Here is a 14,517-nt window from a genome sequence, read left to right as displayed (position 1 = left end):
ATCGTTTGGAGGACCTGGTTGCCTATGTTAAGGAACTATTTGTGGAAAGACCTCATTCCCCTGAGGAAAAGTAAACCTACATTTCCTCCATGGAACATATTCTGTAAACCAGCACATTGGACAACCACAGAGATCTTGGGGACCTACAGGTCTCACTGTCCTCTGTACAAACAACCTTTTGCTGCACTGGCTGCAGGCATTCTGGTTATTTCTTTGATGGGCTGTTTTGCCTCTGAGGCCTGTTGTTAAGCAGCCCCACTCCCTATCCCCAGCTATTCTGTCAGAAGCCCTTCTGAGTGAAGACCCAAATCCATGCTGAGGAAATTTCAGAAAAGACCTTACGATTTCACAGGCTTTAGGATGTCATTCATGTGTCCCCAGTTTAATACATACAAGTTCTAAGCAGTTCAGATGCGTGGCTCTGTAAATTAAAAAGGTTACAGCACTTGTTGAGGTATCACTTCCTAAACATTCTTCTAGCACTTCTCACTGAGCACCCTACTGAGGGACAGATTTCTTGACTTTCTCTGTGTGACAAATACCAAATTGCCTGATACAAAGACTGGAGACCCATTCATTTTTGAGAAATTGTACTAACTTCAGAGAGAAAGTTTGGACAAACAGGTTCTTATATTGAAAAGATTGTTCTGCCTCTCATGCACTTCAAGACAACTGGGGACATTGCCCACGCACCTCATTCTGCATGTAGTCCCACTGAGCTCCCGGAAAGTAACTCAAAGGCTCACAATACCAGAACCTGTCTCCTTGTAAATTCACTTCCACTTTTATTCACCTTAGAAGAATCCCAGGCCCCAACCAAAATTTGCTAACATGGAAGTTCAAAACTTAAACCTCAGACATCTATAATAATATTTAATATTTCTTCCCACCTGGACCATGTTTTTCTTTTCAGAGGTGTTAAATATCAAAAGCCTGTGTGTACTTGTAGAGGGAGCCTCAGCCCCTTTAAAAGGCAAGGTGCTTACCTATGGTACACAGTGATATGATTGAAAATCAGATCTGAACTAAGGTGGTTTTTTTAAACAGAACATGTATTAAAGCAACAAGGAAGAAATATGTCAGCCTCAAAGATCTATCTAAAAATCCTTAATGAATCTTTTCATTATATCTCTGGGACTTAGAATAAAACATATAATTAAACTTACAAAACTATGTAGCAATACTTAAACCACTTTGTAGTTCAGATTAATTGTGGAAATATATAGTTCAATTTATGGATGTCAATAGACTAAAAGAAGTTAGCAGTGGCAGTGACAGGGTTTAATCTATTCTAATGGACTCTTCAATATTCACAAATGTGAATATAGTGTTGTAGTGGTTTGAGCCAGGTTTTCCCCCTGAAGCTGAAAGTGGTAACCCCCAGGGGGTGGTGACCCTTGGGGCTTGACCCAATCAGTGCTCCTGCAAAATATAAACATATCTCTGAAGACCGGAAAAGAAGCAGTGGTACTTGTTGTTGGAAGGAGAGGTGGCCATGTTGTAGAGGCCACGAGGAGAAGGGGCTTCGGCCCCTTGGGGGCCTCTGCCCCCCCAGCCCCAGTTGGGGGGCTGCAGGGACTTGGAACAGTGTTAGCTGGACTGAGTGCTTGTGGCTAGGAGCTGGGGGAGTTTTCTCCCCTGTAAGCAGAAGTGGGAGACGCTGGGAGCAGCGACGGAGCAGCAGCAGAACAGCAGTGTCCGAAGAGCAGTGGCAAAGAGCCAACTGATAAGAACCAAGAGAAGCAGCAGATGCCGGTATGCAACTGAAGCAGACACAGAGTTGTCTGAGGAAACGAAAAGAGCCAGCAGCAGAAAGCAGGACAAGAGACCCGAGCCAGCAGCAGGAAGAGAGTTTCGGAGGGTAAGAACTGGACAAACCAAAACCCCCAAACTCGCTAGAGACCCCTCCGAGAAAGAGGAGGGGGTGGTGGACTGAATGGAGTCCTAAAGTGCAGTATGCACTACCGAGAGGAGCTAAGAAGCTCCGGCCTCCTGAGAGCTCAGCCAGGATGGCCAAAGGAATGTGTGTGGAGGGGGTGACCTTGGGCTTCCCCCCCCCCTCCTTGCTGCAGCTTCAGAGAAGCTGGCAGCCATCTTTGAGGCAGAGCATGGGAGCTCTGCACAGGGGCTTGATTTCCCCTGAGGATACCAGACTGTCACGAAGACCCCGTGCTTCGTGATATGACCGTGGTGATGCGACCTTGTCTGGGGTTACGTAGTCCACGGAAAGACCCCCGTTTTGAAGACGGAGGGCCGAGAGGGGCTTGGAGACCCCCTCGTGTGTGCTGGCAAGGATCCAGCTGCAACTGCTGCCTGAAAGAGAAGAAGAAAGCCTGCTGCCTAGAGAGAGACCTGTTGCTCAGAGACTGGAAGGGGTCTTTTCTTCTTCTTCTCTCCTGGACTTTTATTTGGAGGGAGAAGAGATTTGGCCCATTGTAAATATTACTGTCATGGTAGAGATAGATATAGAGTTAAGATTATATGCAATGTATTATAGTATAAGTATTTATTTGTATAGTCTTTGTAATATATTCCTTTCCCCCATATTGAGTCTCGTGTTTTTGTCTGGAAAACCCATCTCATATAGGGTTGAGACTGTGGGAGACTGAAACTATGACAATTGATCATGCAATTCATATGGGATAAAAAGAGGCAATGCACATTTGTGGCCACATTATACCCTCATCACTTCTGACAGCACTCCCAGCTTATTTAAAACAACATTCAAACCGCACATTGGTTTCCCTTGTGGCTTAATTGTCATTATTCACTGAACTCCTTTTTACTAGAAACTGACTGAAGAGCCAGATTCTGAGCTCATTGTTTGGTTTTTTGCTGACTACAATGAACAGCCTTCTCAGTTTCCAAGCCCAGCATTTCTATACACTGTTGCAACTACCAACTAGCAAAATAAAATCAAGTCAGGGATGGGGAGGCAGATGAGTGAAAAGAGTGTGCACGTGCTCTTCAGAAAGGATGAGAATGAAAATTAATAAAAGACTTGCTCAGAGCCTGTAGCAACAAATGACATCAATCAAGCATGTGAGATGTGTGTCCCAAAACAGAAAAAAAATGGGGGAGGGGGGTAAAGAGCATTCCTGGGTGTATATTTCTCAGCTTGAAACAAATGGATTTATACAATGTTATTACTCCAACTTGAAAAATCATAATTCTTCACAAGAAAAATAAGAACCATGAGCACCAGTAAAAAGAATTTTCAGTCACAAGACATTCATGCTGATGACAATTGTAAGGATACTGCCTTGGTTTTTCTAATGGATCTTTTCTTGGTTTTATAACTCCTCTGTCTTGTTTTTTCTGGTGGATGAAGATAGTGTAATTTGCCAGTGGTTCACTGAAAATTACTGTTGTGAGAACCACATACCTCACTGTTCTGAGGCCAAGTGCCTGAGATGACTGCCACCTATGCCCTCTAAATCCTGGGCTGCTTTGAATGAGAGGGAAAAGTAAAGGTCCCTTTACCTTATCAAGGCTTCCTTGTGGACCTTGCCAACTCCATGTCTTCAATCCTCCCTACCAAGTTTCTCCTGACTTTACGCTAGCAAGTGTTCTACAAAATGGCTTTGCAACAGGCTCGTGGAGACCCTCTCACACTGTACTAGAGGCTGTGAGTGCAGCTGGTCCACATATTAAAGCTATCTGTCATTTAGCTAGCTTATTTAGCCATGTAATTTTATCACTTTATGATTTTTGGTTAAGCTGATGCAGTGGCTTTCAACTTGTGGGACAATTATGCCTCTAGTCTACAGTTACTTCTCCTGGAAAACCACCAAGAAAAAGTGGTTTTCCTGCCATTTGACTTGCATTTGCTCTTAAAGATCTTCAAGGAAAACATTTTAGAGGACAGCAAAACTAGCATGAGTTAAGCATATGATCAGTTATGATTTTGACTTCAAATGGCTGAAAATATAACGTATACCTTGATTAATTGCTGCAATCATTAGTTAAATTAATTGGTAAAACATGGACCCTAAATCTATTATGCTGAATTCATCTGGTCAATTAAAGAGTCCTTCACAATCAGAATTTTTTTCCATATGAGCAAGTTATCTAACATTTTCTTGGACAAACATGATGGATTTTTCTTTGGTTTCTCAATGCATATAAGGTTTCCCACACAAATCATTCGGATACCTTTTCTCGCATCCTTGGGAGATCAGAAAATGCCATTGTACTGGGTAAACACACACAGATATAATCCCTGGTTTTAGGGGGCAACCATTTTATATCTTGGTCTAAAATGATCTCTGATCAACTGCACTACTTTGAAATCAACTACTTATGGGTTTAGTCAGGGACTACTCCATATGCAAAGAAGCCCCATGAAAACAGGTTATGAAGAATTCTTGACAGCATTGAGTGCTTGTGTTTCTGATTTCTTATGTTTCTGACTGAGAAAATGCCACATGGAATGTTCTCATTATATATTCCCACCACCATCTCCCTAAATTTATAGATGTATGTTTTTCGTGCCAGCAATACACAACTAAACACCCAGTACTGGTCACCACGGTGTTGTATTTTTCAATACTGTCTGTTTGACTTTTGTCTTCTCCTTGCCTTTTTAAATAATAGGAAAAGCAAGTGGTACTTACTGCAATGTCATTGTCAAGAAACTGATCCAGCTCCCATTAAAATGAATGGAAAAACTCCCACTCTTTCAGGGGGTGTTGTTCTAGACTCACAATGGACAGATTCCTCATGATAAGGAGCCATCTTTATTCCCAACCAGGTGTCTTACAGTCAGACAGATGCAACCATGTCTGCACACCCATTACACCTGACCCAATAAATCCTGCCTGTTTTGAAAGCCAGATTCAACCCCTAGACCACACCAATAGTAGTCCTTCCAAAGAGAGCAATCAAAGGTTGTAAAACTCCTAAAAATGTTACTTTTTCTGGGTTAGGCACCTGGCTTCATTGTATATACTGCATTTCCACCTTTCTTATCCTATTCAAGTGAACATTCTTTATTGCTTAGGTTATGAAGTATCTCGTAGTACATATACAGGGTAAGAAATACAGCTGAATTAGCATTACAAAATCAACTTTAATACTGATAGATTTCCAAGGTTGCTTTTTCTGGTTGATGATGTCATTTTATTTTCACTTTTGTTGGACAGCACTACTGTTTTCTACGCTTAGTCTCTTTCTTTCAGCTGACTGCACTTTGTATGCTGTAAAAAATGTTTGTCTTCTTATTCTTTTTTTATGTATTGTCATATGTTTTTTCCAGTCCTGCAGTAGCTACTTGGTTTGGTGTTTATTTCATGTAGCAGAAAATACCTCTCACAGAAATGCAAAGGCAGCCTGACAACAAGCTTCTCTCTGGGCATGTTGACATCATCCTCCTCTCTGAGCTCTAATTCAACTTTCAACACAATGCCTAAAACCACACAGCCTCTGAGCACAAAGGATGAACACGAGAGTACACTTGTGCATTCTGTTGCCCTGTAAGCAAATTGCCTTGTTAATGAGGAATCAGTCAAATAATGGGTTTGATAGTCTGCATTTAGATTAGCTAAGATAAAGTGCAAAAGTGGGTTTTTTTGGTGTAGCACAGACAGCAGCACATCCTGTTCAAAGTTTGGGGCTATGAACGTCATTGACTAATTCTTCAACATCTCATATGAAAAGGCACCGTGTAGCTATTTCACGTGTCATAAATACTCTTTGGAAAAAAAGGAGGAAGCTAGGATTTTTTAACTTCACTGATAGGCCAAACTGGAGCAGCACTTTGCAAAGTGTATCATGGCTAGGCTTCGCGAACGAAGATTTGGGAAGGGCTCTACCCACGTTTCTTGCAAGCGCGTTGGTGGCTAAAAAGCTCCGTCAGTCTCAAATGACCAATATCCTGAACCGCCTGCATGCAGGGTTGAGTCTGCGGCTCCCAGTGCACCTTTCACCTACCGTTTCGACCCTCGCCCGTCGCTGCAGGACTTTTTGCATGTGGGTAAAGCCTTCAAGCCTGCGCAGTGGATTTTTTAGGTGAGATGCAGTATGCGCGGAACCTCATAAAAGACATCTCCTCCTTTCAGCTATCTGTTTATATTTACATGGACTATACCCAGAAGAAGAAGAGAAGAATGTCATTGCTTTCACGTAATAGATAAGGAAAAGAAATTCTGTGGGTATGTGCATAAGACCAAGGTTTGTGGGGTGAATATTGCTTTTCTGCTCATCATGATTAGAAATCAGTGCACGCACAGAAAGAACCCCTGTAGATTGGATAATGTGCTATGAATTGCTTCTCCGTGATACCTTGTTCGTGTAGTCATACATGTAATGAATTGCATCTCAAATCTCTTCCAATAAGTGAGCAAGTGAACCAACAGCCATTTCATTTCTGAATGTTCCAAGGTGGTTGCTTCTCTGAGCTCTGAATTTCAGCAGCTGCAAGCTGATGGAAGAGAGGAGGGAAAAGACATCCATATTTTTTAAAGTTTTCCATATCAAGCTAAGTAGCTTGGATGAGAGAAGAGGGAACATAACTGAATCACACAGACAATCTGTTCTTTCAACTAGTGGGGTTGGTAGGTTAAAAGTTTTTCACAAATAAACAAGTAAAAAAAAGGCAAGTATTAACTTGTGTGTTTGACAGAAGGCTGTAATTATGCTCTGCTCTGTCCCACATAAAATACTAAAATATGGAAATGTTACATTATCTATCTTGCTTTTGTAGAACTAGTACATTCTCTTCTTATCATGATGTCTGATCTGGTACATTATTCAAACTCAAGCCAAAGTATTCCACCACTTGAGTTATCACTTAAACAAAAACAATGCGAAGAAGCTCATAATAAACACATCACAGAAACCTGCTCCTTGGCCTTCTAAAATATTGCTTGTTTTGCTTTGACAAGGAGAAGAGCCCATCCAACTTGCTTGACCAGCTTCCTCACTGGGACACAATCTGAAGGTAGACCACGTCTTCCACAAGCAGCTGTTTGTCATCCTTGGCACATTTTCTGCAGTGCTGGATGCAGGTGGGCAAAGCAACGGGACTGTACTCTCAGCTGGGCAGAACAGAACTGTTTTATGCTGATTTTGAATTTCCCTCATTCTGACAGAAGAACGGTTTGGTGTTGGCACATATGGTGAGTCAGATTCAGGGCTGTTATAACCTTAATAGTTGGTGACAGCTTCCTCTCACTGGTATGTCAGGCCAAAGACACCTGCTTGGTAGCAGTCCTGCCACACTAACTGTTAGTCACTGACTTCACATGCTCTATTAGTTATGACATGGACAGCAGAAAGTGGTTCCATAAAATTTGTGCCTGTAGGGGACTTCGTATTTCATAGAAATATCCATATAATCACTGGATCTTTATTCCCCAGTGACAGGACAGGGAAAGTATCTCAGCTGTTTAGGGTAATTTGTTTTAAATAGACTATGTAAAAACCCTAGCCATTCTCTCTGTCTTTTAAAAAGTGGTTCGTTTCTTCAATGCAGTTGACCTCAGAGATTCACCACTGCAGGTACTGTAATTTGAATGAGAAATATGCTGCTCTCAAGATTGAGTCTAAGCAGAACTCTGATAAACTGATCTTTGTAAAATCCACTATGCTGCTGTGTTTAACAAAGCCAGGAGCTAGCTATTAGTTCTTTTTTTATTATTTTATTTTGTTCTCTTTCAATAGACTATTTAGACTACAGCATGCTGAAAAAATTGGAATGAGGCTCCCCAACAGATATTAGTTGCGTCTGTATTCTTCCTTTTGCCAGGAACACAAACCACACAATCATTATGGCAATCAGCACAAAACACATAATGTTAAATCCCTCATTTCTTTAGCATAATATGAAGTCTCTGTTTCTCTCATATTACCATTCTGGTCTGTCAGGTATGTGAGGTTTTTCAAGGCAACAGGTGTTTTTTGAAATAAAATACAACCTTCCCTTCAGCTCATTATGTGAAAGAGACAGCAGCTGCAAGTATAATGCTGAGGGACACATGGTCTATAAGACACCCAGAAGAAAAATACTCCTTGTTCCACTTGTTAAGGTAAAGCACAGATGTTGCTACAGTGATAAGCATGAGCATAAGGCAACCACAGTCTGCTCTATGTTGTAAATTCAGAATCTAAGATTTCAGAATATTTAGTAGGCTGCAATCAGAATCACCAGTTTCTTTATGTAAGGAAAGCTAATGCAATGTCTAAGCTCATAGTCCTAACAAATACTCCTTTATCACAGCTTGCATTACACTATCATCAACAATATGCTAGGGATTATTCACAGACCTGACAGATAAATTATTAATAATCTTTTATATGGACTCAATTATGAGTATCAAATAGTGACAAATGCATAAATTAATACACTTATTGATTTAAACATTTACAGATAGTGTATATTAAAAAGGTTTTAGTCATTTAGAATGTTAAACGCAATACTTTTCCCTGCTTAGTGTTGGTACTAAGGCTATTTCTGGATCACTCAGATTTAAACTGTTGAAAAATCAGCTTCAAAATAATGATGTCTAATGAATGCAATAACCAAGTTAGAACTGATCCTTTCCAGGGAGCAATCGTCTGCTCAGTCAGGTTGATAATTCCTCCTCTTCCCCTTCCACCCCCATTTATTAATTTTCCCTAATTTCTCTGAAGAACAAAGTAAATACATTGTAGCTTATAGTATAATTGTTCAGGCTTTTTAAAATAAAAAGGAAGTGCAGCATTTCCTTTGAAACACAAAGATCCTCTAGAATTCCCTGATCTCCTTACTTCCTCCTGTTTCCTAGGCCTAACTAGGTCAGCAACTCTGCCCTACAAACAAGAACATACAACACCATAGAAGAAAACACAGTTCACAGAATAATTCAGTCATCCTGCTCTGTGAGTAGGTTGGTTGCTTTGGCTGTCTTGAAGAATATTTATGTTGGCCTTGCAACATGAATCCCGGTAGGCTGTAGGACTGCATGTTTTTCTCGCTACAGTGTTTGTTACGTGGAGCAGCAGTTGCAATCCACCGGGAATTGTACAGAGAAAGGCCGGGTGGCATGGACCTACTAGGAGTCAAAAGTTTCACACTCCTTCAGATTCAGCTCAAACCGACGCTGGCTCTTTTGTGTGTGGGGTGGGGTTTTTTTCCAAAATCTATATTGGCAAGCTGCTTGTAAGACGCGTCCATTCCTTGTCATTCTATCACCACCAGTTTTAGAGAAGACCAGCTTAAAAAATCAAATGAAAAACACAAGTTCTGATCACAAGAGGTTCATAAAGTTAGGAAGTATTTTCATCACGAAAATAACAGCATAGTACTTCCTTACTGTAACATATGTAGTAAAAAATAGGTCATTTAAATGGATGACATACTAATTTTTTAGTTTGCTATATGATTCCAAATGAAAGAGATGTAAGTATTAAAAACAAACAGTCAAAAGAACAAAATCTCTACTTTAACTGGAATGACGATACACATGACTAGAAAACAACCACAGGAAGTTACCATTGCTTGGGCTCACCTAGTGTTTGCTACTCATTTGCTGACATATGTTCTCAATTGTGGTCCTGTCATGCAAAGAGCTTAGCAGCCAATGTGACAATTCAAATTGCTTGTGACTGAGAAGTCTTCAACTTTTGGTGCTGTGAAGGGCAAGCAATCTATTCTTATCAATCCATACAACCTTTTGTCCTTCCTGAACCAACTGTACTCAGTGTGTTATGCCAGACTATTACTACTAGAAGAATTAATAATTCAGAGATAATTCTGCTATTAAGATTCTACTCTACTCGGAAATCAAGGCTGATCACATAGATTCCAAGACTTGTGTACTTCTATCATCAGGAGAAAATCTGAATAAATACTCACATGTGTCTTCACGTCACCTTCAAGAATCTTGCTGTACCTGAGGAACTCCGCAACACTTCCATTCAGCAGCCTATCAAAGGCTTCAACATATGGTGCTATGCCTACAAAAGAAAAGCATTCCATTATAATGGGTTCATAAAGTACATAATGCATAGGACATTCCTGTGTCGAGGAGATATACCATAGAAACAGAGGACATTGCTGTAACTTCATTTCTTATTTGTGAAGTCAGTGAAAATGGATGTATAACTATTTTTTTGTCCTAGCTAGAAAATAAAAAAAATCTTGCTCTTGGTAGAACTTGAATAGAAACATTAAGAGAATTTACTGTGTACAATGTAGTGTTTGTCTTAAAATGACAAGTGCTAAAATAAACACTTCTCAGCCCTTCAAAGGCCTAGTGACCTGAGAAGTATTATTGTCTTAACAAAATTCTCCTGTTGTACTTTAACCAAGCATTATCCCCTAAAATGAATCTGCACCGCAATCAACAACTATTTTTATACTACCCACCCATTCCTGAAGGTCTTTGTATTGTTTGGTGGCTTTTGAATAGCAATCCATTCCATTTCCAGTAAGAAAGTCTTTAGAATGGGTTGACATAAGACTTGTGCAGTGAGATGTGGCTTTGTAATCTCCTATTTTGTCATCTCACCTTGTGAAACCATCACTGGACAAAGAAAGCTCAAACAAGTCTTCTAGATGACATATCTCATTGACTACATATATGTTATACAGTCTAACATTACAGGAATAAAACTGCTATTTTCTATATGGTATACAGAGCAGTTTCCTGATAAAGTGGACAATCAGAAAATGCAGACGAGGCTCAATTTCTTATGCAACTAGCTTCTACATGGCTCTACGTACCTGTTGAGATAGCAAAAATAATCTTTCCTTGGATGCCTCCCAGCCCTCCCTTTACTCCTTGACATATCCTCATGTCTTGTCTATGTCTCAGAACCTTTGTCAGATACAACATGAGTGACACACAGGTGAATTTATGGCATATGTAGGATCTGAGGGACCAAGGTTAAAATTCTTCCCAGTCTCTCTCCCTCATTAATGAAGCCTGTAGATTGCTCTGAAGAGGTACCAGGCTTTACTCAAAAAAACTGCTTTAACCTTCTGGCACTATATGACAATTGTGTCCAAATTCATAATCTTCGAAAGCCCTCTTTATTCCACAAGAGTCATCTGGCTCCTTGACAGAAAAAAAGACAGGCTCTGGAAACTGGAGTTTGCAGTGCTCTGTGTGAAAAAGAAAATGTACTTAGCTAGGTGGAATTTTGAGGCTCCTTTTGTTCTCTTGATGTCATTCACCTATAATTCTAGGAATTTCTGGGCGTTCTTCCATGTTAAGTGTTTGTGTGTAAACCCCTCAAATGACCCAGTATACAAAAGGTTTTAGCGGTGAAGATGCTTCTGAAAGCCCATTTATGTTCTTTGTCAAAATCTGTGTATGTTTTCAAAAGAATCACTGTAACCTTTTACTTTAGAGCAGAGTTTTACATCGCAGTTCACCAAATGGCAATTGTCCTATGCAAAACTAGAAAGCAACTATGCTATTTTTTACTATTCAATACAGCTAACTCTCAGGAGCATTTACTAGAATTTGCTGTGGGCTGTGCAGAGCAATTGAATGATTTATTTGCAATCCTGCTGTTGTAATGCCGTTTAGGAAAACAGTAAACGTACAGGTCTCCTGCCCTCCTCGTTATTTTGTTGTTTCTGAAAACATATTAACTGAAAAGTCAAGTTGTTTTTTTTTTTCTAAATAATTCTAATTCTTTTAAGGGAGGGGGGGGCATGGTAGAAGAAAGTAATATATCTCCATTTCCACTAGAGATTTAAAAAAGGTCACGCTCTGGCTGAGTGTCAGTTTTAATGGAGGAAAAGAAAAGAGACCTGTAAGATTGTTTACTCTGCAGTGGCTGTGGAGAGCATGTGAACCTCTGCAGAGGCACAGTAACACGGGCATACAGAACGGTGTTCATGGCGCTGTAGGCGTATCAGTCACACAAGCTGAAGACTTTCCTAACTGCACAAGCAAAAGCTAATTCCTGAGTCCTCGTGTGAGACAGCTCTGCCTGGAGATGTGGTGCAGGCTGGCAAGCGCCCCATGGTGCTGCTCATCTCAGCTTCTTACCGCAGTCTCCCAGTGGGTGTGTTTTATAATCTCACTCCAACAAGGTTTGTCAGTTAGTGTCTTTTAGGGATCTGTTGGGATGTTAAGCCTCTGATTCCCTGGGGAGTAAATCTTTTCACCTGACTGAGCTCTTAGATTAGGTCAAGAACATAAACAGTTTTCATGGAAGTACCTCACATAGCGAGTTATCTCCTGTTCTGAAGCAGACCTGGTCTGCAATACTGAGCTCTGGATAAAAAGAGATACACCTAAATAGACTCACTATAGAATTGAAGTCTGTATTTTTGAGAAATGTACATCTCCTAGTAGTGATTGATTTATTTGTCAGTTTGCACATGGATCATATTTCTCCATGACTTTGCTTCGGTTTACTATCTGTCTGGGTTTTCTCTGGACTTTAAGCATTTCATTACTCCAGCTTCCTGTGACTGGCTAATTCCTCTGCTATGGAAGCCTGCTGGAAGATGCTCCCCTCCTGCCACAGAAACATGCTGCTCTGTCAGCTGCTCCACAGCAGCTGCCAGTGTGTAGGTCCAAGGCACATATAAGTGTGGGGAAGGTCCCTCACATATGTTGTTGGGTCAGGGCTGGCAGAGAGGACAATGAAGTAGCTCACACACTGACTTGCTGCTGTGTCAGTAAAGGAAGCTGCCTGAAACTTTCTTTGCGTTCTGCAGCTTCTGTACAGCAGCTGAGTCTGTGCTGGGATGCACTTTTCTCTGGAGAATGCAGGAAAGGGACAAGGAATACAGAAAGCAAAGGACATGAAGCTAATAAAGAGATGTAAGTCGGGGATCTAGATGAAAAAAAAAGCTCTGGAGAAAGGAAAGGGCACCTCAAATTTGGAGCTGCCATGTTTATAGGTTTATTTACCCCATAAATTTCAGAAACAACAAAAAATTAAGGAGTGAAAAAGTATGACTTGGTGATATGATGCGAATAAACAGACTTTTTTTTGGTATACTCTTCAATGTAGTGTTTTGGAGATCCACTTGAGAAAAGAGAGCTCGAGAGACAGCAACGTAAGGCCATGGATGTGTAGCAGTCCTTAGCAAGCAAATGCTTATGAACAAACTCATGTTTGATTAAGGGTATTAAACAATTAAATGAAGTGGGTCTGCACTGTGAAATTCAGAGAGAGCTGGCAAATAAACATGGTGTTTATATTTGTAACCTCTACAGAAATATTTCTGCTGTAAATTTTGGGGATGTCTCATTTCTTCTGCCAATTGGGCTCAAGCATACATTTTCATCTGGTGAGTTATTTACAACAATATAAATGCTAAGATGGAAAGAGTAATAAAGCTTGAGATATGGACGGTATATTTCAGAAACAGTCAAATCTTGAATTCTCTAGGCTATATTAATTTAGAATTTGTAACGAGTGGGATTGCACTCCCTCTTAGAAGACAAACACATGCACTACTTGCAATTTTTAAATAACAGAGAGATGGTACTTCAAAAAACCAGACTTACTTCCATTGACTCCATTGATACCATCACACTCCATTCCACCAGACCTATGTGAATCTGAAAATAATGATTCAAGTCGAATCACTGCTTTCTCCAATCTCTCCATCAAACCATGAGTCTCTGCCATTCTGAAAAAATTGTAAAGGATAGAAACAGTGTTAGACCCCTGTAAATAAAGCCCACGCTTCATGCTACAGTTCTGTTCACCTTCTGGCTTTTTCTTTTATAAACTTCTATGGTAAAACTCATATTTTTTAAGTACTGTCTTTCTGACAGATAAGCATTTGCAGTGATGAAGCTGACATAGGGTACCTTGCTTCTTTGTCAACAGAGAATATGACCAAAACTGAGCTCTGGTTTTTTATTGTAAATAGCAGATTCAAACCATTGCTAGTGTAGCTTTGGAAAGTCTGCCTGTGGACAATTTATGACAAATGTATGTGTATGCTCCCAGTCAGATACTGAGATGACTGAAACAGTTATAGAAGTAACTGGTTAAAAGTTATGTCTACAATGATTTGCATCAACCATTTACAGAGGTGAAAAGTACAGACCCAATTAATACTTGACAGAAAACAAGACTTTAAATGTATACTCCCTGATTCTTGAAAAGGTACATTCTGAAATTTGTCTCAGTCTTTCATGCTTTGCAGTAAGCCTCAGTCACTTGACTGAAGTGTTTATTCTTCTGGTAACTATATGAATCAGTGTTTTCCAAGCTTTTTGAATCAAGCATTAATTAACCTTTGGAAAGAAAAAAAAAATCCAGAGGCCTGCTTGTGCAGTACTGCTACAGTGCTGTTGATTTAAAATTAAATAGAAATTAGGTTAAATTTTTAACAACTCACACATTATTTCTATCCCTACAATGTGATTATCTGCTCTCTTGCATATGAAGCAATGTAGGCATTGACATTTTTGAATACTGGCCAATCTCTCAGGCAAAAAAGTGCTACGTACAATCCAGAGTGAGAACGAGTTATATAAGCAAAAATAAAGCTATGTTTAAATCTCCTATAATTTAATATAGCAAGTTTAATGTACATGTTCCTTACTTAAG

The 14,517-nt window shown here is 40.0% G+C and overlaps 1 protein-coding gene across 4 annotated transcripts in view; it reads right to left on the bottom strand.

Moving 5' to 3' along the window:
* The window catches only part of CAP2 (cyclase associated actin cytoskeleton regulatory protein 2), a 69,859-nt gene that overhangs the window by 44,388 nt on the left and 10,954 nt on the right, over positions 1-14,517 (bottom strand). For 2 of the 4 annotated variants that reach the window (XM_027676144.1, XM_027676146.1), the window contains 2 exons: positions 13,461-13,585; positions 9,836-9,936 (listed from right to left, as the gene is read on the bottom strand). In XM_027676144.1, the coding sequence (XP_027531945.1) occupies positions 9,836-9,936; positions 13,461-13,584 (225 nt within the window). In that variant the 5' untranslated portion in view covers position 13,585. The remainder of the gene's footprint in view (positions 1-9,835; positions 9,937-13,460; positions 13,586-14,517) is intronic. The other 2 variants (XM_027676147.1, XM_027676148.1) reach the window with 2 other exon arrangements.

The sequence above is a fragment of the Neopelma chrysocephalum genome, unplaced genomic scaffold, assembly GCF_003984885.1.
Source record: "Neopelma chrysocephalum unplaced genomic scaffold, ASM398488v2 Primary Assembly neopelma1_26b, whole genome shotgun sequence".
Classification (NCBI taxonomy): Eukaryota; Metazoa; Chordata; class Aves; order Passeriformes; family Pipridae; genus Neopelma; species Neopelma chrysocephalum.
The sequence above is the reverse complement of the archived record's forward strand: the minus strand, read 5'-3'. Positions and strand labels throughout refer to the sequence as shown.